The sequence below is a fragment of the Lingula anatina genome, chromosome 10, assembly GCF_051362555.1.
Source record: "Lingula anatina isolate TDL-2025a chromosome 10, LinAna3.0, whole genome shotgun sequence".
Classification (NCBI taxonomy): Eukaryota; Metazoa; Brachiopoda; class Lingulata; order Lingulida; family Lingulidae; genus Lingula; species Lingula anatina.
The window spans coordinates 6,214,961-6,240,868 of record NC_141776.1 but is presented as its reverse complement, the minus strand read 5'-3'; the positions used below and the strand labels follow the sequence as shown (position 1 = coordinate 6,240,868).

Here is a 25,908-nt window from a genome sequence, read left to right as displayed (position 1 = left end):
GGTGTGAGAATATACGACTTTTGATGGATCCAGATCACCAATGGCAAAAATGATAATATATTTATTTTCCATTTGTTTTTAGTAAATGAAAATGGTACCCCGACAATCTCACAGTTTTCAACAACTTTTATGTGCAAAAATCGTGTCAGCTGACGTATTTTCGGTAAAAGCGTAAACAATAACATGAAAAACTTCCGACAAAAATAAAAATTAATTTAAAAAAAATTAAACTGAAGTAAAATAAATACAAAAACGTTCTAACAAGACGGTCTTCATATAAAAACTATACGAGATTTATTTTTTCTATAAAACGTGTATAAGACACTGGCTCCCACTTCCGAATTGTAAACATGCACCTTCAAATGAACTGTCATACAGCTCTATACAGATAAACTTTTCAGCCTTGCTTATACACGTTTTGCATTGGTATGACAAACACTAAACGTTATCTTGTTTGCAGTTCTCTTTCATAAGTTTTATGAAACTGGGCTGAAGACTACTCTTTGACCGCAGAGGCCACTACTAGGCCCTAACAAAACAATTGTATCACCTCTTCAATTTCGTTAAATTTTCTAGGGACCCCTGAAATATCAGCGAGCACTGAAGACGACCATTTCTCAGCTGCGTGTAATTTAGAAATGACTCCCGCTGCTGTGTGCACTATTGGATTTCTATAACACGCTGTCTTCAGAATGCATCTTTGTCAGATTTATTGTCATTTAAAAAAAGAAAACAAGCTGGTCTTTGCTTTTCTTCAGCCGTCTCATATCCTGGAACAAACCTAGACCATCTTTAGCTGGCTACCGTTAGACGGTCATGACTTCCAAAACTTCCTCCTCTCCCTTCTCCTAAAAGAGAAGAGACTGTTTCTACTTCTTTTCCTTGACTGCCCTACATTTAGACTGTGTTGTCCTTCATCATAGGCCGACTACCACTGTCTCTTGTAAGACTGTCAGTTCATTTCACAATATCCACCATTCTTCGCATGATGAAGATGATGATGGCAAAACTAACGACTGCCAGTTCAGGCATCGTTTCACACTGCCAACTTCCATAGCCGTAATGAGTTATCTTCTACTGTTTGGTTCAACATTTTCTTTTCCTCTTCATCCTCATCGTCTGAAATTTCAAAATGTCTCTGACCTGAGGCTGTTGCCAGAAGAGGAAGACTGGGATGGAAACTGGAATAAAATTGGAGTTGAACTTTAAAAAGAAGCTTAAATGTGAAAATTAGCCAGCTACTTACAGAAAGACAACTTTTGACAGTGTAAACATGGACGATAAAATAAAGCAGGAATTATATTTAATAAGTTTTGGGGCTTGGCATTCAGCCCTGAACTTCTACTGAAAATACAGCATCAAAATTATTGAAAAAACAGACTGAAACAAGAAAATCCAATCTGACTGGTTTTCGAACTTGACCAATATACCTTAGTTTTATAAATAGTGCACACATGTTTGATAATAAATTAAGTGGCATTGAGACAATTCTCTCTCTCTCTCTCTCTCTCTCCAACATTTACCTGACACCATTCACTGTGTCTGTGTGTGCCTTGAAGTGCAGTATTGGTGTCAGAACAGGATCACCTGACTCTTGTGGCTGTGGAGGCTGTAAAGTATCCCACACTGAGACAGTGCCATTGTGGTTACCACTCACTAGATACCTCCCAGTGCTGTGAACACAAATAAGAAACCTGAAAACTGGGGGATCAGAGAGGCGCTACCACCCCGGTGAGTAAGCCCATTCATATTAAAAAAAAAAAAAAATCCATTGTTGTGCTTGACAAGCTCTTCAAAATTATAAACAGCATGTATTATCAGGTATTTTGATAGTGTTTTTTAGTAATAAATGCTGTTTATAATGTTTACACTTAATATTTATGTTGAGTTGATGAGCCATAAAGATATTACACAAATAATGCATCGGATTTTAAATTGCTTCAAAAAATCCTAAAATGTGTATCATTATCAGGAAATTCAGAATATATTACAATTACCTGTCTATGTCAAAATAAATTCTCTGATTGGTCAGGACTTCTCGTGACATCACACACAATACAGCGCCAGGGTTTCTCATGTCCCAGCACAAGATTTCTGGATCCTGTCAATAAAATATATGTTTGTGATACACGTACACTGCATGAATATTTGGTATTTTAATATGTTAAAACAAACAAAACTGGCTGATACGAACTGAAAGACATTGATATAAAAAGTCATTAAACTGAATTCCATTGTATACTTATGATGTTACTCTTGTGCCATTTCGGAAATTTTCAACAAAAATTCAATAATATTCTAGAGTATCTTTACATGCAAAAGGGGGAAATTTGCTCTTATACATGGGTGCCTGCAAGCAAACCAGACAGGCATATTCATTTTGCATACCTTTTTTTTATAAATAAATAAATAAATTTAAAAATTAATAAGTAAAATGAAATAAAAAAAAGAAAATCCTGGTTTAATTATCTATAATTGACAATTTGTGCAAACAATTCTGAAATGCCTGAGGGCACTTCGGCTAAAAGAGGAACACTTCTGTCCCTGTTTTAATTTTATACAATGTTAAGGTGTTTAAGTTATACCTTTCTTCCACCTGTGAATAGCTTGGAACCATCTGAGGAAAACTGTATGTGTGTGACGCCTCCAACCTGACCCTGGAATAAATACAGGAGGCGGCCATTCTCTGTTTCATACACACCCACTAAAACAGACAGAAAAAAGTATAAGAGGCAGCCATTCTCTGCTTCACACAGACACATTGAAAGAAAAACAGCTAGAATCATTTTTAAATTAAACCTTATTCAGGTCAATGCATAATCTCCCACTTCAGGACATGTGGGGACCACTGGACCCTAAAATAAATAATATATTTACAGCAGAATATGCACATAAAAGGTGATTGCAGACTTATGGCATTATAAGTCTGTGTGCACATTTTATTTCACCGAGTACCTCATCTATAAGGAAAGAGGAGCTTCTTTGAGTTTTGTTCTAAAAACAGTGAAAAACTAATAACTTACCAGATTTGGAGTAAGAGCCAGCGGCATACATGTCACCCATGGGATTGAAGGCTATACAGGATATTATACCTGCCTGGCCATCTTTCACTGGAGATAGCATAAAAAGCATTTATTAAATACTGTTTCTTGTCTCTTAAATGGAATTTAATTTTCTGAAATCTACTGGATAAACTACTCTTGAAAATGTTTTTTTTTTTTGCTATTCATTCAGGCTTACTTGTACAAGGGGATTTACATGCATATCCAATAAATTGTTGGCATTTATCCAAACACAATGAAACATCTTCAAAACCTTCACAAAACTGATGCTTATAATAAACAAAATAATGTGAAAATTAAGCTTTTAAAATCTGTTAAAGGACTTAAATTTCTTGTCGAGTTCACAATTTTGCGTCTCTCTTGGAGACTTCTACCAGTCTACTGAGAATACACATGGGACAATTCTCAGTATTTTCAGTGATCAAATATGTACAGTGTAGATTCATAACGAGAGTGAGAATAGATCCACCTGCATTCTTAGACCCCATTCAGAATAGGGGACTAACTAGTCCAAGGGTCAAATATGGTGACCCACTACAAAACTTGTCTAATCCGCTAAAAGACACTGAATAGATATCCTGTGGGGAAGTATTCAAGTGGGTCGACCATATATGACACTCTGACTAGTTAGTCTGAATGGGGCTGGCTGAAGTCTCCACAAGGGAGATGCAAGAAATATAAGTAAACAATTAATGTGGGTGCATCATTGAACTGTATCAGATACAGTTGAGCTCAGTAAGAACGCTCAAGATTGTTATCCGTTTGTTACGTTTTGTTACCAAAAGTAACTTGCTTGTTAACAGTGGTAATTATAGGGTATTAGAGCTGACACCTCTGTGGTCACAGTCTGTTTAGACAGGTGATAACACCCAGTGCTGCCATGACTCACCAAACTATTGTCTGTTGATAAAGCAGTGAGCAAACATGCATTGTGTTTATGTAACACAATCCATTCCTAAAAGAGGGCTGGCCTTATAAAAAGTAACCAGGTAAGTTGTTTAACATTGATACTTTTGGTACCGTCTCATTATTTCTGAGCTCAACAAACAGGGCGTGACTCTGCGGTAATTTTACTGGTATTTAGCAAGGGCCCAGTGGTACTGCCTCTAAATGTGGTATAACGTACCGTAAGTGGGTCTCTGTTGACATGTTCTCCCAGGTCTTGATGTGTCAAAAACTCTGATCATCTTGTTAAAACCACAGTAGATCTGCTCTCCTTGTGGACTGAAGGCGATACTATGGGCAGCTACCAGTTCATCCTGAAACAAAGTTACAAACAAATAAAAAATAAAACATTATCAAAAATAAATGCCTTGTGAAAAGTTTTGATGAATATCTTTTTATTTGAATTGGAAAATATTAAGTTAATTATGTGGATAATTGTGTTACATTTTAGACCCCATCCCCATAGATTTTAGATCGATCTATCCCTGTGGGGAGTGTCACTAGATTACTGTCAGCTTAGCCAGCTTAAGCGTATGTCCCGCCTACTAAAAGCTGTAAGGGGGTAATTAACTATGGTGCCCGCTCAGCTGACTGCAATATAGCATGAACCCCTAGGGAGTTAGGTCGATCTAAATCTAAATCTCTGTATCGATCTAAATCTTTGGAAATGCACTCTTAAACTAGGCAAATAAATATTTCATCTTAAAGACTTGGTATCAAATAAAAGGAGATCACCTAAGTGACTTTTAAGCAAGTGGGGCTAAATGATGGTAGAGCAGCGAGAGCTGTGTTGCAACAAAAGAAAAAACCTGGATTATAACCACAGATATTTTTTTCTGATTGTTATCTCCAAAGGCCTGTAGAATCAGTCTTTTGTAAAACTGTCTTTTGTGAAACTGTACATCTCAGTATTCAACACAAGCTTCATGTTACTTAAGCATTGTTTTCAAAGACAATATTTCCAGTCAAGAGGGTTTCCCCATTCTTTCCTAAAGGTCACCCCAGCCCCAGGTGCGTTCTCGCATGTCTTTTTGTCTCGTATGACATCACACAGCTCCAACAGCTTCTTTGTACTCACCATCTGGTTGAAAGCTCGGTAACTACACCTTAACTGTCCATCAAAGGCATCCCACAGGTGTACAGGGGTGTCCCTGCTGGTGCTGGCAAAACTACCAAAAAAAAAAAAAAAAAAAAAAAACTAATAATAAAAAATGGAAAACAGATAATAATAATAAAAACAATATGTGGAAAGATGCACAGGGGTTTCCCTGCTTGTACTGGCAAAACTACGGAAAAAATAATTAAAAATTAAAATCAAATCAAAAAAATAAAAATAAAATGTGGAAATCCAATGTGAGAGTTCTTGATACTGGTATGTCACTCCACTGAATATTTGTCATTGCACTTATTTTCTTTTAATATGCAAACACTGACAGCTGGGTCCCTGCTGGTACTGTCAATACTATGGAAAATAAATATCACGGATATTACGGATATAAATTAATAAAATTAATATGTGGAAATATGAGAGTAATTGAAAAAGATGTGTGACTCTATTGAATGTGTGCAATTGCACTTATTTTCTTTCTAATGAGAGAGATCACTCTGCTAACAGTGACCATGTGTCAAGTCATTGCTTTGTTCTTACAACACAAGCTGATATTCTCCCTCATTAATGAAAAGTTATAATATGCACAACATGACAACAGTGGGAAACAATCCCACTCCTACTCCCCACTTAAAGTTTGTGATAGCTATATAAATAATTCAATCTAGCTCAACAAGCTCAAGACATATACATAACTGTCACATGGGTGAATGTTGTAAAAACTGAAAATCCTAGAAATGAGCTTGCAATTTCTCACTGCATTTATTCCATATGAAAAAAAAAGAAGACTGATAATCATGAAAGTTTTTACCCATGTACTGACATGCCTTATCTTTTTTCAGTATTATAAATTCTATCACATTAAAACACCAACATTTTGAACAAAATAACACGAAAATCAAGTTAAAGTATATACTTCTTATTATAAGATACATGCTAATGAGATAATAAAACCCATCACACTCACCAGCATGTTGCGGGTTCCATGGAATTCATCAGGGGATACCAGCTGTAATCATAAACCAGTTCTCCCTCTAAGACCCTTAAGGCTGATTTCTGAAATCAATGGTTGAAAAATCTCCCTTCAACTTCTTTCTGTATTTTTTTTTCTTTTTAATATACTCTTTCTTCAGACAAATTTCTCGCCCAAACAAAAACAAACTTAATCAATATTGGAGATTGGATGTCACATGTGACCTCTTAACGTAAAAAAGTCTAAGGCCCGATGCAGTCTGAGATAAAGGGTTCATTCCCAATGACCTATCATTCTACATAGGTCAATCCAACTCCACTTTTTAGAGCATAACACAGCTGATGAATTTCAACTTCTTTTCTGATAATGCATATGCTGGGGTAGCGCTAACACTCGCCAATTTAGCCAAATGCTAAAACTGACTTCAATTGGCTAAAGAAAAAGGGCTTGATTTGACATGTGTTAGCCAAATTATAACCATTTTGGTAACAAATTGACAAAAATGTGGTGATTTGGCTAAGCAAAAAAAAATTGCTACCGCTACCCCAGATATGGTGATTAATATTATGCCTCAAGCCTATATCAACCCACCATTTCTGGACAATTATGGCCATCAGATGTGACTGGACTATCCTGACCACCATTGGACCCTTGACCATAAAGCTCTTGAGGAAGATTGAAAATACGGAGGTAGCCATCATCACTGTTGGTCAGCACACAGGTGCCATCTGGTGACCTGAGAAAACAATCAGTGACAGAAATATAGAAAAATAAAAAGAAGTACCTGCCATTCTCAGAGAAGGAATATGACATCTCTTTTCTTGGGCCTTTTGCAAATAATTATATGGTTCAGCATATATACCTGTAATTGTTGCATCTATAGGTATATAAGGTAAATCAAATAAGAACCCATTCCTATAGACACCATTGGTGCACATGGATCGACCCAACTCTGTGGGGACTCTTGTTAAGTGCAATCAGCTTAACTAAATGACACACTTCCTCTTGTTTCCAACATACTCCTTTGCTCGCCAGTTTTTCTGCATTCTAACAACACCAGGAGGAACCATGCCATTCAGTTAAGCTGATTGCAGTCAGCCAGGCTCTGCAGAGTTGGGTCGATCCACGAAGACAGATGGTGTCTGTGGGAATCAGGCCCTTGGCTCCAAAGTAAAGGTAATAAAACCTGCATAAAAATGCAATAAGTTCTTCCCCATTGTTCTCTCTTTTGCACCCCTTTCTTCTTTCTTATTTCATTTATTTATTTATTTTTTTTTAGGGGGGTGGCCGTGGGGGGTGACATTATAATACTCCTTGACCCTGTTTATTTTATCTGCTAGCAAAGCTTTATATTATCTGTTACATTTTTTAATGTACTGGAACTAGCTTGGAAAAATAACTACTGTATACATGGTTTTATTCCGTAAAATAACGTAGGCTGACCTTTGACCTTCCTAGACCTTTAACCTTTGAACTTCCTTTAACTTACCACTTGCAGCCTTTCAAGAAGTTTCCTGCCACAGCATCAAACTCCTCTACAGCACTGGCCACAGAGGTAGGGACATAGTCAAAGTTATAGGAGCAACTGAAATTGAAGCAAAGGAATCAATGTTATAGCTGTAGTAATTGTACATGTATCTTTTAGTGTGTGCGTGCGCATGTAAATGTATGTGTGTGTATATGTGTTTGTGTGAGAGAGTCGTATGAGTGCATGCCATGCATACTTGTGCACTGGTAGGAGTTAGACCTTACAATGTATAAATTTTTCTTAGCCAGAGATTTCCTTTTTTTACTATTTATACTCATATTTTGCAGGACTGTCAACTTGAATGGCTGGTTTGTCCAAGTTTATAATTCTGTTTTGCAATATGTAAAATTTTATCAGTGATATTAGGGTCTTTTTTATTTCGTGAAAAATGATGGAATAAAGGGAGAGGTGAGAATCAATACCGTTAATATTCACCCAAGTTTTCAATCCAATAGACTATGACTAGGAGATTACTTAGAAAGGAGGAAGACAAAAATTACTTTGTAGACAGACTACTGTCACAGTCCTGGGCTCCATCAGTTTTTGCCTTCTTGTTTGGTGGAGGGTCAGCCACTGTCTGACAGGTGGCACTACTGTCAAGACAAGCTTTGACATCTTTACAGACATTCCTAGTCTCTGGTTGTGAGATGGCACTGCTTCCAAAAGAAGCCACGCTTGCCAGTTCAGAAGGCTCTGTTTCTGACTGACTGTTTCCAGTCTTTTCAATAGCCACTCCTTCACTTGGCTCCCCAGATACTCTGTCATTTACTGAAGTCGTGTTAACGTTAATTTGCCATGAACTGTCTTGCACCTCTTTCAGAGTATTGTCAATTTTAGTTACAAGACATGAGCTATCATCGCCATCTTTTTGTAATCTGCCGTCTTTTTGTAAAGATGGCCCCTTCAAACCAAGAGATGATGACTGTTGATTTTGTTCCATTTCATTTTTGGGACATTCTACTGCCAAGCCTGTATCTTTTTCAGACTCTGCATCTACATGTGCTTCTTCTTTCCCAGTGCTCTGAAGATTCTCTTGAGAAGCGACACTGCCTTCCATCCCTACACTGAAAAATATTTAGAATGATATCAATGAGATGGGAAGTACATTAGTTTGTCCTTGAGAGAGAGAGAGAGAGAGAGAGAGAGAGAGAGAGAGAGAGAGAGTTTTCTGTGTTCATTACTTTCTCACTGATCATGAGGCTCATGCATCCTCAATCTAACGCTATAAAATTGGCAATCAAAATAATCACCCTTGTACTTTCAATCAAATTGATATCCAACCATGCTCTACTCTACCGGCCTCGGTTCACGAGTCGGAAGCATCGAACACTTTTGTTCTAGCGTTTTGATAATCTGTTTACACACAAAACATACCTGTATCTTTCAAGTCCAAGTTTATTCAAGTTCAACAGTCCAGGAACATTTATAATCTACTCGCAGCCGATGCCAAGCTCTAGCTCATGTTCCCCATATAAGACTGACTGGAGCCTGGAGACTAGCCATGTCAGGCAACAAGATGGCCACCATATGTCATCTTAAGCTAGAAAACTGGTTGTCCTATCAGGTCAGAGAACATGACAGCTAATATTCCAGTCAGGAATTTAATCTTTTAGGACCACAGGTGATAGAGTGAGTAGTTATTTATTTAGTTATGCATAATTGTTTATGCTTTAATAAGATATAAATCTGCACGAAGGTATATGTACAGTCTCTTGTTAGGCTACGATTTACTAGGTGCCAATTGTGAACAAGATTTTTGCTGTTGTATTCTACTTTGTATTGTTGTATTGATATATTAGGCATAAGAAGTATTGAGTTTTTCGTCAGGTATATTTAAAAAGCGACGAAATGGTGCGTTAGATTTCTTCTTTTTTTTCAATTTTTTTCACCTCCGCCAAGGAGGTTATGTTTTCACCCCTGTTTGTCTGTCTGTCTGTTTGTCATCAACATAACTCAAAAAGTTATGGACCGATTTTGATGAAATTTTCAGGGTAGGTGGGAAATGGGTTAACTTAGAAGTGATTAGTTTTTGGTGGTGAACCTATAATCAATCAATAATCAATAATAATAAAAAAATCGCTGCCTTGGCGGAGGTCTGCGCTCTCGGAGTGCTTTCACTAGTGGGCTTGATTTGGTCTTAAAATACAATTTAAGAACACAAATAGTCTTACATGATCTTAAAACATGAGTAAGACCATTTCTAGTCTGACAGCCAATTAAGTTGTCTCCCCTTACACATTCTCCTATTGTGAGCAGAGGTGTCCTCTATTATGAGGGGAGGTATCCCCCATTGTGAGGGGAGGAAACTGCTTGACCACTTAAGTAGATGTTAGATCATTTTTGATCTTAAAAGTAGATTCAGTCCATTTTAAGACTACTGCTGTAATGATTAAGATCGTGTAAGATCACTTGTGAACTTAAATTGCACTTTAAGACCAAATCTAGCCCACTAGTGTTTTCTAGTTTACATATACATTCTGTCTACTGGTAGATCTCCACAATTCGGGCCTTTGATGTTATGAAAATGGTTAATTGTTTGAACTTTTCTCTCAGTGATAATGCGCAGAATAAAAGGAACATGTAAATTAATGATTGTCAAAAAGCTCAACATGCATATTTATGTGCAGTCACAAGTCAAATACTGGAGACACGTGTCGCTTGTGTGCTTTTATCAGACAGCGTTCAGGCAGCGCTAACGCAATGACAAGTTTTCGTTTGCGCTTCAGCATCTTTGACCTGGATGGTGGGAGCCGGCCAGCAACTTTGAAATTTCAGCTTAAATTATAAGTTAAAGGAATAATTACACTTCGTTTTGGCCAAAAAATGAATTTTTCTGGAATAAACAACAATTTTCCAATAATTTCCAAAGGTTAATTAATGAATCCATTTTTACATTCAAAGTTAGTCCCTGTTTTTTTTTTTTTTTTTTTTTTTTTTTTTTTTTTTTTTTTTTTCTAAAAAGTTTTTTTTTTGTTATAATCACTTAAGAGATTATAACAGAGTATAGCCATTAATGGCCACGTGCACGCACGGCCTCCATTCATAATCAGAAAAAAAATTGTGCGCAAGGTTAAAAGTGCGCGTGCGGCGACGAAAAACACTCTTTTTTGGGTCTTATAATTAACATTTACTACGGAAGTTACGCTTTGTTGGAAATATATTCTGTTGGTTAATGATAGATTCGTTTGACGGAAATTTTTTTATCTATTTTAAGGAGAAAGCAGAAATGTCTCTTCAGTATGAATTTACGTAACATTACATGCAATTTACTTGAAATAAAAAAAAAGCGCATATGAGTTTATTTTACGGATGTAGAATTATATATTTGACCCCATTCTCATATACACCATCATAGATCGATCCAATTCCGGGGACTATTGCTGAGTGCAATCAGTTTAACTGAATATCAGGCCTCCTGGCGTTGTGTAGCATTCACAAAAGCTGGTGATTTTACAAGTACGTTGGAAACAGTACTCAGCAAGAGTCCCCGCAGTGTTGTACCGGTCTACGTAGAAGAATAAGCATAGGTATATATTATTGGGCTTTGCTTAAAAAAGAAAAGATCATGGCTACAAACTCAATAATTATTACTAGCAATTCTGCAAAGGGATGGTAAGTAATACAATTTGACGGAAATAACTAAGGGCTATATATAGCACAAAAAGAAAGGAGAAGAACATCTGTTCGAATGTCATTTTTTTGGGGAAATATGAGACGATACCCTTCAGCATATCTTTAGTTATGCTATGTGAAACAATATGATGGCGTTTGGTTGCGTTTACTAGATTTGACTTCATATTCATATTTAAGAGAAAACAACCAAAATATCCTTTGATAAATTGTCCGTTTTTATTTTAAAATATACTAGTCTGTTATTATTTCTTATCCCATTCTTCTCCAAATCCAAAGAAACCTTTTTGACTTTTAGCTACATGTGGGACACAAGACTTTGGGCCATCTCTTCACTGATCCACATTATGTCATCGGCCAGCAAGCAACGTTAATTGGATCAAGAAGATGGGTGACATTTTTCTTTTCATTAATATTTAGTTACAAAGTTTAATACAGTAGCACTAACTATTTCTATTACAGCACAGATAAATATGTGCAAGACTGAGCAAAGACCAACTTTTGTTGCGTAACACAAAACAGCGATCGATTTAAGGTAAAGCAGCGGCTGAAGTGGCCGCCCAAAGTCCTTGACACTCGACCCAAATCTCTTTACCACACTTTATCTCATTTCAGCTGTGAATGACTGCGGTAAAATTATACATTGTTTATAAAGGTAGCTGATCATTTTAGATGTTCTGAATGATAAATGCTATCAGAACCTGCCAGAGTATAAGATTGTCTCGGCCCCGGGAGAGAGAGGATATTGGATGGACTGCAGTTTCGAATTCTTCTCTGCGGTCCTTAACGATGCCGACTTCAAAATCGAGATTATTGTAAGTATAATTGCGGTAGTTCTTCTGAATCAGAGCATCTACCTGATCCTCAAGAGACTCAAACAATGGAGTGGCATCTTGGAGACGGCGAACGCTTCGCTTTAGCCTGACCGGCAAAAGGGTAGCGACGTAATTTCTCTCACTCGATGGGAGAGTGCACTCTGCTAAAGGATCCATAAACTTATAGGCCTCCCAAACGCCAACTGGCGATAACTTAGGTATGCTTTCCAAGAAAAGCCTGTACTGTATCCCACAAATGTAGGTAAGGCTGCAGGGTTGCTTGATGACTTGTTTTGGGGTGAATATGATAGTTAAGTTGAACTGTAGGTTGATCATACCAGTAAGATATATGGGTAGCCTGCACCATCTTTCATCCTTTGGGCATTTAGTGATCTGCTGACAGTCGTCCTGGAAAGGGGATAAAAATAATAAAAGCACAAAAAAGTTGGTAATGCGTTGATTTGCAGTTCAATGTGCACAGCATGCATTATCCAAATAAAATATACATGTATTTGTCTATACTGTGTCCCTTTTTATCGTTTCAAACCATTTTTATAATTGCGAGTGCAATTTATGTTTATAGATTTCGTTTAAAGAATACATATTGCAGACCGTTAACCATACTAAATAAAGGTTTCCCATAACGCATATAAATCGGGTCCAGTAGTTTCCTATATGAGAGAATGCCAAATCGTAAGCCAAATAATTATACCCCTCTTTTTGGCCAAAATAGCATTGAAACTGCATCTTCTCCAAATATTTGTTCGTCCGTAAATAATGTATATACGTAGTACTACGGGTGAATTGCAAAATCATCACTCTCACTCCCATGTATGGATGTATGCAGGGGTGCATTTATCTGCGCGCGAAATTGCATACTTTTGCAGATTAAACTGCTGAGGAATATTTAAAGCCCCCCTTCCCAAAAGAAAAAAAAAAAAAAAAAAAAAAAAAAAAAAAAAAAAAAAAAAAAAAAGCAGAAAATGTCCGCTGAAATATGATTTACAGGAAACATGAACTAAGCCCTTTGGTATTTCGTATTTCTCTAAACTACAGGTACGTAGCCTATACTATACGAAACTATATTGTGGTATTTGGTCTGGTTGGGTTTTGAGGCAAAACTTTGACTTTAAATGTATCTTTAAACGAGGCAATGGATATCAACATCTTGTTCAAATTCATTTGCTAAAGCAAAGAGAAAAGGCTGGTTTTCGTCAATTACAAAAAACTGAAAGAAGCTCACACACACTTGAAACGATATAGCATTAGATATTTAGATTCCATAGACATCCCATGCTTACTTGATTCCGGTGTTCCTGACAACGGGATTCCCTTTGATAATCTATCAAGGCAGAGAAACCATTTGGTTCAAAAGCCTTCATCGCTGCTTCATCTGAGAAAAAGTAAAATTAGTTCAAAAGTAAGTAATGAGATACAATGGGAAGAAAAGAAACTGTGCAGGCAAAAACTGACCTTAATAAGTCACAGCGCCGAATTATCTGTTTTGATTTGTGTCAGTTTGACACCAAATCACTGATTATAGGTACATGTAACATAATTATATTATTTTATTTATTTTAAGACCAAGGCGTATGTACAGTTAGGCCTAAATATAGGCCCTCAGAATTACTGGAAAACGTATTTAATCATATCTCTAAAATTTTCATATTATTTTCCACATTAAGGTCAATACTATATGCATTATTTGTTGTATGTATATAGAAAAAGAACGCAAACAAGCCAAGACAGCTTCATGTTCGCAGCTCCAAGAGACCACTGTGGGTGAAGCAGCACAGATAAAGTTGCTGTGAATCATTGGTACCATATGCTTTTGCAGAATCTAAATAAATACCAGGTACTCGACATGGCCGCGTGCCAATGCGTATACCTGTCTTTGTGGAGTGGGGTGGGGTGGGGGTTTTATTGGGAAAAAGTATTAAGGAGATCGTGACAAGAAAGAACAGTTCCACTCACCTGTAGGTTACTTCCTGCTCTGGCTGGTTGAATTGTTAAACACTCAGGAAGAAGCTCGTCTCTCAGTAATAAAGAGCCATGTGCTTAAGAAATTAACTAAATATTTAATGTTGCACCAACCTCTTAAGCAACATTTAACTTGGTAAAGACCAAAAAGCCATCCATTTAATATAGTGGATAAAAGGTTGGCGGGACGATCTGATATCTGATTATGACTTCAATAGAAAATAGTTACTTAACGACTTACCATATTCGTCACATTCCTGAATGCTTGGAATAGAATCTGGTTGTCTAAGGCAAAGCCAGCAGAATACATTTTGACCATATGCGTGACCATTTGGACGCCTATAAAAAGTCAACGACACAGGCCCGTACTGGCAGATACGTGCGGACTCGGCGTCTAATGACCTTGAACAACGTCTGTCATTTTGTCCGTTCGCAGGGTCATGCCCCCCTCCAGGACCTATGCATGGTCGTCCAGGATTATGGTCTGGTGCATCAAAGAACATCATGCAATCCGGAATCATTTCAATCTGGTCTAAAATTTCAGAGACGTTCGTTACATCTCTAAAAACTTCGATTTGGGAGGTCAGACACACTACCCTGGGTTTCCATGCTGTGCGAGTTGTTGCCTTGTGACATATTGCACAGAAAACGTTTTTATACGTGAGGTTTGCCCATGTTGATGAAACAGGTAGCATTATATCAATGTCGTTAGACAAGCCTTTGAACTCACATTTTTGGCGGACATTTTCATCTTGCCAGTGGCTTGGACAAGAAGAAACAATCCAGTAGTATTTAGCACTAACTTCGTAATTTTCTTTAGTCGCCTGCAACCAACATTCTGTATTATTTTTCTGTATTTCAATCCCCGTGAGCTTGGTATCGTTGCAAAAGTGACCGTATGGCCAACAGCAATCGCCAAAAACGTGACACAAGTCGTCGCAGTAGCAGGTCACGAGAACGACGTTAGTGGTTGAACCAGCCCTCTCTTCGGCGCAGAACAGGCTGTTGACTGTTATGTTAAGCTGTGTAAGTCTCCGGCGTGCATATTCCATTGAATAGGTTTTACTTGGTTCTTCCAATTTAGGCCTAAGGTGAACAGTGGGGGCTTGACTTGTAATCGCAGTGTTATACGTATCAGAAGTTAGGTTTGAGACCGCTTGGGGGAGACCGGAGTAAGTATCGTTTCCGTGCGGTGCATTCTCCTCTGTTTGGTTGCAATATGTATTGTTTGTGACATCCCCATTGGGCACCAAAAATCGACTGGAGGCTCCCGTGCAGGCGGTTGACTTCAAAAGCGGATCTGGAGCGCTTTCGTTGATCTTGGGAGAACTGTGGCTTTCATGTGTAGGCTTTCTACTAGTATTAGACAGTTGTTCATCGCGATAGCCGATAGTTCCAGGCCTAACTGAACTTACCGATTTGACTATCACGGTGTCGGTCCGCACTTCAGCAGGTCTGCCTGACGACGGCAATACGGTAACTTTGCCATTTTGACTATTTTCAGAATTGACCAAGACATAGATTATCAGCACAATCATTAATAAGACTTTCATTTTTGAGTGGCTTCTTTTTCTTGATACTCAGTTAATGTGTCTTGCGAAATCTCTAATACTTGAGGGTCCTTGGTATTCTTATACATCTGAAATTGTCATTGGTTAAAACGGGGTAGAGAAGAAACAAGGCCGTTAGGTGGACGACGTGAGCCAATCAGAATCAGGTAGAACGACAACAATATGGCATTGTGAAATCGACAAAACTGTAATGTGAATGCCGCATGTCTATGGCGTCTTGCTTTGTTTTCTTTGTTGGGCTACGAGATCCTACAGCTCAAGTGCCGTTGAAAAGGTTTCTCAGAAACAATTCATACTCACAAAGACACAGCACTATCTCTTTTCAAACCAGACCTGATTAGCTTTAGTGCTGGAAAACAGCAATGTGATTCTGTCGATGCTTTGGAAAGGTAAAAAAGAGTAGCTTAACCACAAGCCTCGAACAACTAAATTGCTCTTTACGCTATCGCCTCAAAACAAAGAAAGGATAACTGAATCCCTAATTTGATACCCATTCTTTCTTTTTTCCCCTCATTTCTTTTCTTTTGTCCATTTGGTAGGTGAGCTCAGGATACATGTAGATAGCATGCTTTGCTTTCAAAGGGTTGGGGGACAATTTATAGCTATCTTCTCCATTACTGATACAAAATTGCACGAAAGCCCTCTGGGAGATTTGGGATGACCAAGTTGTCTACTCTTATATGTTACTACCTCATTCCTCCCACCCATTCATAAACTGGACCAGTAGCAGAGGAGACAACCGTTGTCAAATGTTCCACCTTCGAAGTACGATATCAGTATATTTTTTGCCGAGGGGAGCTTTTTTTTTCACCCAGCTGATCATCTTCGATCCGACGGGAGCATTTTGCCCAATTTTGTAACAGACAGGTTGGGAATATATAACAATTTCCTTGTCGTTTGCTAAATTATCGGAATAATTGCGTATGTCATATTTCTAGTACATGCAGTGTGTTATCTTTCCTATGATGAACTTTGTACAACCGAATTGGTCGTTTGTTCCAGTTTGTTCCAGGTACATGTACTAGTATCATTTTCTATTCTTTCTTCCTTTTCCTAGGGTTGTTAACCGCCGCTGTTAGGTAAAGCGGACACTGTGATCAGCAATTAACCACATCATATGTTAAAGTTCTTCATATTTCAAACATTAGCACGAGAACGCTGATTCGAAATCTTGATTTTTCCGTTACCATGAGGATTTGTGGTAAATTTGAATTTTAGCACGCGTGCGCTGTGAAATTAGCCCGCCCTCCGTTCATATACGGCTTTTCTCTGATAATAATCAAACGAATGTCTTGACCCCCCTCCCCTTCGGTTTCTGAAAAATAAACCTAACAAAAATTCCTCTTTTGAAATTAGACTTTTGACTAGCCGAATCACATTTATTAGACGTACCAAATGGCACCGTTTGCCCTTCAAAACACCAAAATTTTCCGGGGCCTTTGAGCGAGCCCTCCAAGCCAAGGGGGCGAGGGTCAACTACTCATTCGAGGCTTGTCATTCCCAGCTCTCTCCCCCCACCCTTCCAAATAACCCTTGATCCGTCCCTGGGTTGAACATGTACGGCATGGTCCTATCATTTTGTTGAACTTTCTGTGATCCTCTTTTCCTTTGCCCCTTTGTGGTTTTAGGAGGTATATCAATATTTTTAGAAGGTGTTTAAAATGAATTCAACTCCATTGTATGAATTTGAAGTTACCCTGTACATGCATGAAGCTATTTCGAAAAAAAGATCCGAAGATCTAGTGATCCACGGATCAGATATGCCGGACTCTACATGAAAGAAGAGCCGACTTATCCGCTGATGGTCTCCCCGCCTCCATGCACACGCGCCGTCCTTGGTCACCCAAATTAGAGGCTAAATTTATTAAAATGCATACTTTTGCAGCCGGTATTTTCGTTCATCGCCCTCTCATAATGTTGAGAATGAAGGCATAAAATGATTCGCGATTCTTACAACAACAACAACAACAACAACAATAATAATAATAATAATAATAATAATAATAGTAGTAGTAGAAGTAGTGGTAGTAATAATAATAATAATAATAATAATTATAATAATAATAACTAGACAGTGTGGATACATAGAAACATTCAAAGTCATATCACATAGCGATTGCTGTCTAAAATTACCGGTACCGTAACTTTGAATCTTTGGGTTAAACCGTGTTAATAAGACGGGAACGCGCAACAAAGATATCCGTATAGCTCGTCTTGATGGCAGCATCACTAAAATCTATATCGATGGACAGTAAGTACAGTTTTCAAAATGACAGCTGCCTTCATGAATCCCGTTGCCGACCTACAACAATATGATCCAAGATATAAAGGTATGGAGATTTTTATTGTGTTTTGCATAAGGGATTTATTTATGAAACGTATGTAAAATAACTAGAGCCAAATCAATAAAGGGTATTTGTGTTGTATATGGTCGAATGTCGTCTTTTGTTTAGACGAATTATTGATCTTCTGACTTTTCAAGTGAAGTGGACCTTTTCAGTTTAAGTTACTGGCTTTTAACAAGCTAGGTAACTGCGATATTTTGAGAACATGAGAACAGCTTTCAGTAATGACAAAATACTGATTATAACAAGGGCAATGCCAGCTCAAACTTTAGTCCAATTTTTCTATGCCCAGGCCTCCATGTTAACTGGGATTGGAAAACTTACACGGCTTTTTTCCCCACTATTGAACTTGAACTAGCTGGATACTTGACACAGCCTGGGTAACTAATTGGATCAGATGAGGAAGAATCTGTTTGAAAAACAGGTTGATTTGCCTTCACAGAATCAAAACTAATTTCATGCCAGCAGCATTTGAAACAAAACTGGCGTATCCTTGGAAGAAAGAGGACAACACATTTCCTTGTTATTTGGGTACCTTCAACTTACAAATTCTACAACTGGCCCATATTTGAAGAAGGAAAAAAGAAGTACTAGTACCTGTTTGTATAAGAAACATTGCCCCAGCATTTGAAGTTTATTTTGTAGAGCAGATACTGCTTATCATCAGGGACAACCTGATGCGAAGATGCGAAGTTGCACATGGATGGTCTTGGACTTATTGCGAATCGTTGAACCATATTTTGAAGTTGAAAACAGGTTGGAAGCAACTTGACATACCCAAGTTGTTAGATTCACGCCCAGAGAAACTCATTTGCAATTATTATGAAGATGTAGAGAGGGCATTTATGCACAGAGGCAAATGTTAACTATGTGTAGCAAATGGATATATATAAAGATTTTCTTGTGGGTTTCAACGATTGGGAAAGGAAATCCTCCCAGCAAAGGAGACAACGCTTCAAGAAATCACTTTGCACCCCTAAGCTGCTGAAGCCCATGGTTGCATCTTAAAGGTATACTGTGATGAAAAAACGGGTTAAAACTATCCATTAGGTGCCCAAAAGTCATTTTTGAGTAATGAAAAAAAAAGTTCTTACGTTTATTTAGTTTTTAAAGCCGATTTTATGCAGGTGTGTGTGAATTTAGTTTATGATACTCCCGCGTGGTGGCGCTTTGAGGCGAGTGACGTCACTTGCGTCGAGGCTCAGAAAGCCATACATATTCAGCTTTCCGCTTGCTAGCAGTGCAAACTAAAAGCGATACACGCAATTGATTACTACATGATCATTTATAAATTCAAACTTTTGAAGATAGATACACAAAAGAAGATGAATTCCCTACGTGGTTATCATTTATTAACCAACAAAATACATTTATTAACCAACAAAATACTACGTTAACAGTAAAGGTTTGGAAGCAGGGCAGCGAACATAGTTTTTCACACATGCCCATCTGTCGCGTCGGCTGAACGTTCTTATCCCGACTGATAAGAGAAAGTTACCTTATAATGCAGGTGTGACAGCTAACATTATTTTTCACACCCGTGCAGTTTACCAGTGTCAGTGGAGAGCCAGGTCAGTGGACAAAAGGCCAAAGATATTGGACTGATAGCATCGCACACTACATTTCACACCTCTGCAACTTACCTCGCTACTTCCGCCTTCCACGTGATCAGTGCAGCAGTATGTCGAGGAAAAATTTGAGTCCACTATCATGTTAATATTAAAGTTTTCACTAACATAACCAAAAAATTCGACAACGTAATTCTGCTACGAACTTTTTTTGGGCTCTAGAAGCTGCTCTCTTCTTCCTTTCGACGGCCGCATCATGCACACATCCTACAGGTAAGCCTCTCGTCGGCAGCGCTCTGGCATTTACTGTCGCATTTTGGTACTCCGAAAAATCGAATATACTGGGAACAGCATCATCTTTTAGTTTTCTCCGTGCTTTTCCACCGCACAATTCAGCTCGCAGGTCACTACGAAGCATTCCGGCTCGAAGTGGTCGCTACAGATCCTCGCGTGTTTTGACACTGTGTTGGGATTTTTTAACTTCAGAGAATTGAGCCAAATTTTACGTTTTGCGGCATCCGCAGGCAGGATATAATAGCAGATGTCTTTCTTATCGTAACCTACATTACGGCACCCGGGAACAACACAACTTTGCGGCATTTTGTTTTTCTGACACCTACTGCATAGTATATACTATTACTAGTACAGCTGTGGGAAGCTACTACCCAGGTTACGTCACTAGAAACTGACCAATCAGAATTTTCTCATCTAAATCTCATCTTTTCTCTCTAAAACTTAAAAAGAACAATTTTTTGACGTCGATTTATAGTTTTTATACTGTAAAAAAAGCAGTGAACGCTATGTGTTCCTAGAGCACAGTAGGCCTTAAAGTTTTCTTTGCCCACCAGTCTCCATCATGTGGAAAGAAACCATATCAAAGGAAGCAACCCTGCGCCACCTGAACAACTTTTCCATGCAAATAATTATAGTAACAAAATGAATAAACAAGTAAAATGAATAAATGCATATTAACAATTTATACCTACAGTAAGGTTGAGGATGAATAATAACCCAAGATTTTAATCTCCTCAGTGGAAGTCCTCCTGAATGAGTCCATGCTGACAAACTTTAAGAGAGGCAATGCTGTGGACCCCACCATTGAAGTAACAGCCCTGTGTGCCCAGTTGGACTTTCTCTGTCTAAAGGAGATGGAACTTCAGGATAGAAGAGGCACAACAAATGAAAAGGTAGGGCTTATCACATTATAAGGATACTTATTATACTACTATTTATAATTGTCTAAATTCAAATCATAATGTGTACAAATATATTTTAAGTTTGCAATGCAAAATTTGAGATAAAGAAAGGAAAATGTTAATAAAAATAATTTGATTTATGTATAATAAAAAAAAAAAATTCAGTTCATTTCTAAAAGTCCATTAAAAAGTCATTGAAAAACATGCTAGAGGCATGAAATCTCAGTTATGATTTTTTTTTTTTTTTTTTTGTATGCTGTAATGCACATTTACAAATGGAGAGTGAAATTTTTCCCATTTGGTCTCCTTATCTAACGTAATGGCAGTGTGACTAAGTGCATGCATAGAATTGAAAAGAGGATAATTGTGCATCTACTACACCCTGAGCTTCAGAGCTAACTTGACACTAACCTTTTCACTGTAGCCTATCTTCATCGTGACACGATGGAGATAGGCTACAGTGAAAAGGTTAGTGTCAAGTTAGCTCTGAAGCTCAGGGTGATCTACTAGTGCATGTACGAAACATAGATTGCTTTCAACATAAAAAAATAATAGTAAACTAAAAATGATAACTACATAATTCTCTTTTTTATCAGAAACCACTATCAAGAACCCCATCTGGACAAATTTCAAATGCATTTGAAACAAAAGGTAAAATATCTAATTTATATTTTTTTCTGTCAAATTCAGTTTAAGTTTTAAATTAGAACAAATTTGTTTTTGGATATACATATTAAGTTTAGGGAAACAATGCAAATACACGGGAGTGCACCATGTATTTTTAAGCTTTTTAAAGATTTTTTGAAATTATTTCTGAGTACAACATACTAGGTAGAACCTAAGTATTTTTTTTAAACAAATAATTTCTTTTCAGCCATGATCTTAATAGACAGAATGGAGAATGTTTTGTGTAGGAGCGCATACTGCCAATATCAACTAATAGTAGGTATTCTTATTATCTGATACATGTTCATATTCCTTTGGATTTTTTTTTCTTTTTTTCTTTCTGTCCCAGAGTTGTTATCTGTTATACCCAGATATCAGTACAGACAAATTAAGGAATATATGCTTGTGGGACTACTTTTCAAAGCTTTTAAATTAATTTTCTTTTTCCCGCTATGTAATTTTATGTATTTCATTTAATTCAATCTCATTTTATCTTATATACTTTATTCGTCTTTTTAAAAAATTATACTATTTTTTTAAGGTGGTTATATTAATAAATGAATTAACATAGTATTTAGCAAAGAATTTTGTATATAACCTTTAGTCATAAAGTATGTACAATTGGTATGAGGTCATCTTTTATTGAATCATCGACTTGCATTGAGAATTGCACATTTTTTTCTTTAATTCCAGGATTATTTAGATCATCTTGGTCTTCAAGGGATCTATCCACGTGCACTGGAATTAATATCTCTGCCCAAAGCAGTGCCAACTACAACTAGATCGCAATGCTCTTTGATGTCAGGTAACATACACTAGGTGTTTTGTAACATCTATTGTGTCTGTGTGTTAGTGAGAGAGAGATACACACTGGTAGAGGGAGAACAAGAGTGAGAACATGTCTTACCTTGTGTGCATGTATGTATGTGTGTGTGTGTGTGTGTATTGTGTGTGCGTGTGTGTATGTGTGTGTGTGGATGCACTTGTGAGAGATAAAACATGTTAGTGTGTGTGCATGTGTGTGTGTGTGTGTGTGTGAGAGAGAGAGAGAGAGAGAGAGTCACAGTGTTTGTATGTGTGCACTTGTAAGTGAGAGTGCATGGGTGTTTGCCTTTCTTTATAAATGTACATTATGCTTAGCAATTTCTTGGTCACTCATGATCAGTACTATCCATTTGGTCAATTCATCTTTCAAATTGAAATATCATTATATGTTCTAAAAAGAAGTGAATATTTAAAAAACCGACCAGTCTGAATATTGTATACAAGTTTTATATATACTGGTATATGTACATGTGTATCAGTGTATGTATGCATTTTTCAGATCACATTACAGTTCTGTGTAAACTGAATCAAGTCGTCAATATGGCCCACCAGTTGAATAGCGACATAGCCAATATCACCAATCATAAATATGTGGCTCACCAAATAGCATTACTCTATGTAAGTATCCAAACAATTGGTGCTATACTATAGAATGCATTTGTCACCAAAGGTATGCGTGAAGATTCATATCAAATTACTGTATAGGTCTTCAAGATATAAATAAGTTATCATAATCATTAATGATGCATCTATGAAGATCTACTATAACATTACTTATATGACATATACTGCTATAATATTACTACTATTACAACAATTACACACACATATATATATATATATACACTACTGTTAGATCTTTATAGTAGATCTTCATAGTTGCATCAAAAGTATATGCGTTTAACATTACGTATATATATATATGTGCATAGTAAGCAAGAATCTATCAGCATTCATGGTCAATCATAAGGTCAAAAATCAGTCAAGAAGAAAGGTTGATTTACAACAGTGCTACCCTTTGTCTCTTTATCCAGCAATAAAAATAATATTAAAATAATAATTATAATATTTGCTATTTTTATTATTTTATTGAAAACAGATAAAACACTTTAAGTAAGATCCCTCTGACCCATGGCCCTCTGATGGTTAATGTAGTGGGTTTTAGGAACCAAATTTAAGAAAAAAATTAAGATTAAATTTTAAATTTAAATTAAGATTAAATTCATTAATCAATTAAACAAAATAATCTATCTATCTTCCAGCAATCTATATGCACAAATGCCTTGAAGAAATGCACTTTCCTGCAGCCATATCAAAAAAGCATCGAAGACAACTTTAAACATGTGAAGAACACAATAAACAGTTCTGGGGATACCCCACATGTTACTCAACAGCAAAAACAGTGGTAAGTTTTGATTATTGTATAAACTGTACTAGTATATAAGTTATTTTCTCTAGACAGGTAAGCCTGTGAAAAAAAAAAGAAATTTATTTATTTATTTATTTATGTCATCGACTACCAGTTGTGCAGTAAAATAACTTAGTTCAAAAACAGATTGATCATTACATAAGTACGCCAACAGAAATGTTGACAAAATATTGCTTAGTTTTGCTTGTTTTAAAAGATGGATAAAATTTGCCTTTGTATGCTTTCAGTTAGTCTTTGAAATAACATGCGAAAGTTGTTTTAAAATAATATGATCATGTACAAGAAATGGATGATATGATCTGTGCAGAGGCTTGACATTTTCAAAACATTCTCTCCTTTCAAGGCTCTTGGATTTGACTAGTGGCATAGTGAACACCGCTGTCTCCCAACTACGCAGCATCATTCCTCCTGACATTGCCATGGTTACCAGACCTACGAAGTAATCTCTACCATAGCAACATACTTTAACCTTTGCAAAACGTACATTACAATTGCCACGGGGGTCGTTTTTAGAACCCACGAGGTCAGAATAGGGAAACGCACAGCTTCATATTCAAGTGCGTTGAACTAAATATCTCCACTATTGTTATGCCTCCTAGCTGCTTAATTCACCAGAAGGTGGACGGGAAAGAAACCAATAATAGGTGCATCCATGTTCACGATCACCGCAAGTCCACAGAACAATAATGTCCGTAAGGGAACTGTGCAATGCTAACTACAATATTGCTGCTTCCTACGGGTTTGCGATTTTAGAGAATTGTCAAAAGTTTTAGCTTGACAAAATCGTAGAGGCTGCGTAGGCCGTGAAACCGTACTGTTTCGTACGGCCGCCTTCTACTGACATACGATCGCAAAAAGGGATATAAGGGCATCGTGCATATATCGCATGGCAAATGTAATGTACACTTTACTGCTCTTGAAAAAGTTTGATAGGGGATATAAGTGCAGGCTGTTTAAAGGGGAAATACTCAACAGTTTTCTTTTTTTTTTTTTGTGTGTCACCTATGGCAGTATAATAAATATAGGTATAAGGCTACAATTATTAAGGCAGAGATAGAGACAAACAAATATATTGTCATTTTTGTATATTTATTGTGTTTTGTCCATTTTTTTGTGAAAAAGGTTCAGTTATTGGAGTATAGATTGCTTTGCTACTTTATACAACAGATGTAATATGTTATGTAAATGCATCTTGTTTTTTATGCGTCAGTCGCCTATGAATTGGTGATTTGTTTTTGATGTATCATTTGACCTTACATGTACAATGATTTTTCATGAGACGCATATGTTCACATATATTTCTCTGCCAGATGTCACTGGATATTCTCAAATATTTCTCTGCCAGATGTCACTATATACAGTATTCACATATATTTCTCTGGCTATTCAAATTTTTGTTCGACAAGATCTGCTCATCAGCTACGTCATCAGATGGACAGCATCTGGCAGAGAGAAGAATGTTTAGGAATGACATTTTTTCTTTTTTTACAAACATTTTGGCAGGGCAAGTGCCAAAAAACGGATTTTCCTGAGGTAAACAACGAACTTCCCACTCTTACCAGTGGTAAATAAATCCGTTCAAACATTCAAAGTTAATCGATTATTTTTTATTTATCTTTTTTTTTTTGTAATAATCACTTAAGAGAGTGTTACGGAGGGTAGCCATATGTGAAGGTCCACGTGGCCCGACGGCAAGCACACATTTCAGAATAATTGCGCTAACCGCCGTTTTGGTGGTAAATGCTTTATTTCTAGTGTTGTTTACAATTCGTGTATTTTGGAATTTCGAATCTCGGATGAAAAGTTGTTACCCCTTTAAAATCTGTGCTCAAGCATGTAACAATCAAAAGCAATGCAAAATGTGCAATGGAAAAAGTATTATTTTTTTTTTATTTTGTTTTTCTTTGTAGTGTCTTGTTTGTTCAGCCATGATGCTGTAATTGTGATCTAGCCTGTAACTAATTGTGAACAAAGGCTTTATATTCCTGTGCTTCAAAATGATAGAAATTCGGCTGAATGGAAGAAGACGTGATGGATTTTGTTTGGTGTTTATGGGCAATCCTCATTATAATTATTGTCATTATTAGTATTAGTATTTGTTTATATTTCTCTTTTATTTAAGCTTGAGTCCACACTGTTCAGTTTCCCTTAATCCGGGTGTTTTCCGGGGTTTTATAGACTGTTAATTCTTTGTATGTTCTTAGAGTTGGCTTATATTTGTTAAATTTGTTTGCCGTGAAAAGAAATACATATTTTGTAATACATAT

At 37.0% G+C, this 25,908-nt stretch overlaps 3 protein-coding genes across 4 annotated transcripts; 1 reads left to right on the top strand and 2 right to left on the bottom strand.

Annotated features, from left to right (window-relative positions):
• Positions 1-45: 45 nt before the first annotated feature.
• Positions 46-9,127, bottom strand: LOC106181347 (telomerase Cajal body protein 1). The gene is made up of 12 exons (XM_013565703.2): positions 8,991-9,127; positions 8,117-8,680; positions 7,578-7,673; positions 6,680-6,824; positions 6,083-6,171; positions 5,086-5,176; positions 4,189-4,321; positions 3,024-3,110; positions 2,586-2,704; positions 1,998-2,101; positions 1,524-1,673; positions 46-1,181 (listed from the first exon to the last, which is right to left on the bottom strand). Exons 2-12 carry the CDS (start codon positions 8,671-8,673, stop codon positions 1,037-1,039), a joined length of 1,716 nt encoding a protein of 571 aa, XP_013421157.2. The 5' UTR covers positions 8,674-8,680; positions 8,991-9,127; the 3' UTR covers positions 46-1,036.
• A 2,787-nt stretch (positions 9,128-11,914) lies between these two features.
• On the bottom strand, positions 11,915-15,910 carry LOC147759456 (uncharacterized). The gene is made up of 3 exons (XM_086997069.1): positions 14,283-15,910; positions 13,363-13,454; positions 11,915-12,469 (listed from the first exon to the last, which is right to left on the bottom strand). Exons 1-3 carry the CDS (start codon positions 15,592-15,594, stop codon positions 11,915-11,917), a joined length of 1,959 nt encoding a protein of 652 aa, XP_086853195.1. The 5' UTR covers positions 15,595-15,910.
• Positions 15,911-17,798: 1,888 nt separating this feature from the next.
• On the top strand, positions 17,799-25,904 carry LOC106170193 (uncharacterized). Of its 2 annotated transcripts, XR_015331466.1 has the most exons (9): positions 17,799-17,942; positions 20,558-20,712; positions 21,318-21,372; positions 21,596-21,663; positions 22,081-22,192; positions 22,712-22,830; positions 23,475-23,617; positions 23,985-24,435; positions 24,575-25,904. XR_015331466.1 is itself a non-coding variant. In XM_086997793.1 (8 exons), the coding sequence occupies exons 1-8, from the start codon at positions 17,882-17,884 to the stop codon at positions 24,082-24,084; spliced, it is 813 nt and encodes a 270-aa protein (XP_086853919.1). In that variant the 5' UTR covers positions 17,799-17,881; the 3' UTR covers positions 24,085-25,904. The 2 variants fall into 2 exon arrangements, 1 of the variants encoding a protein (XP_086853919.1); XM_086997793.1 differs by having other exon boundaries at positions 23,985-25,904.
• The last annotated feature ends 4 nt before the right edge of the window (positions 25,905-25,908 follow it).

Bases quoted from the DNA above. Each gene is read 5' to 3' on its own strand.
- LOC106181347 (XM_013565703.2), bottom strand. From the start codon at position 8,673: ATGGAAGGCAGTGTCGCTTCTCAAGAGAATCTTCAGAGCACTGGGAAA. The intron at 4,322-5,085 runs GTGAGTACAAAG...ACTTTGTTTCAG, and splicing joins ACCGAGCTTTCAACCAGATG to GATGAACTGGTAGCTGCCCA. The intron at 2,705-3,023 runs GTAAGTTATTAG...TGTCTGTTTTAG, and splicing joins TGGCTCTTACTCCAAATCTG to TGGGTGTGTATGAAACAGAG.
- LOC147759456 (XM_086997069.1), bottom strand. From the start codon at position 15,594: ATGAAAGTCTTATTAATGATTGTGCTGATAATCTATGTCTTGGTCAAT. The intron at 13,455-14,282 runs GTAAGTCGTTAA...ACTTTTTCTCAG, and splicing joins TCAGGAATGTGACGAATATG to ATGAAGCAGCGATGAAGGCT. The intron at 12,470-13,362 runs GTAAGCATGGGA...TCCCCTTTCCAG, and splicing joins GTCAGGAACACCGGAATCAA to GACGACTGTCAGCAGATCAC.
- LOC106170193 (XM_086997793.1), top strand. From the start codon at position 17,882: ATGACAGCTGCCTTCATGAATCCCGTTGCCGACCTACAACAATATGAT. The intron at 17,943-20,557 runs GTATGGAGATTT...TAATCTCCTCAG, and splicing joins ATATGATCCAAGATATAAAG to TGGAAGTCCTCCTGAATGAG. The intron at 20,713-21,317 runs GTAGGGCTTATC...CTTTTTTATCAG, and splicing joins GAGGCACAACAAATGAAAAG to AAACCACTATCAAGAACCCC.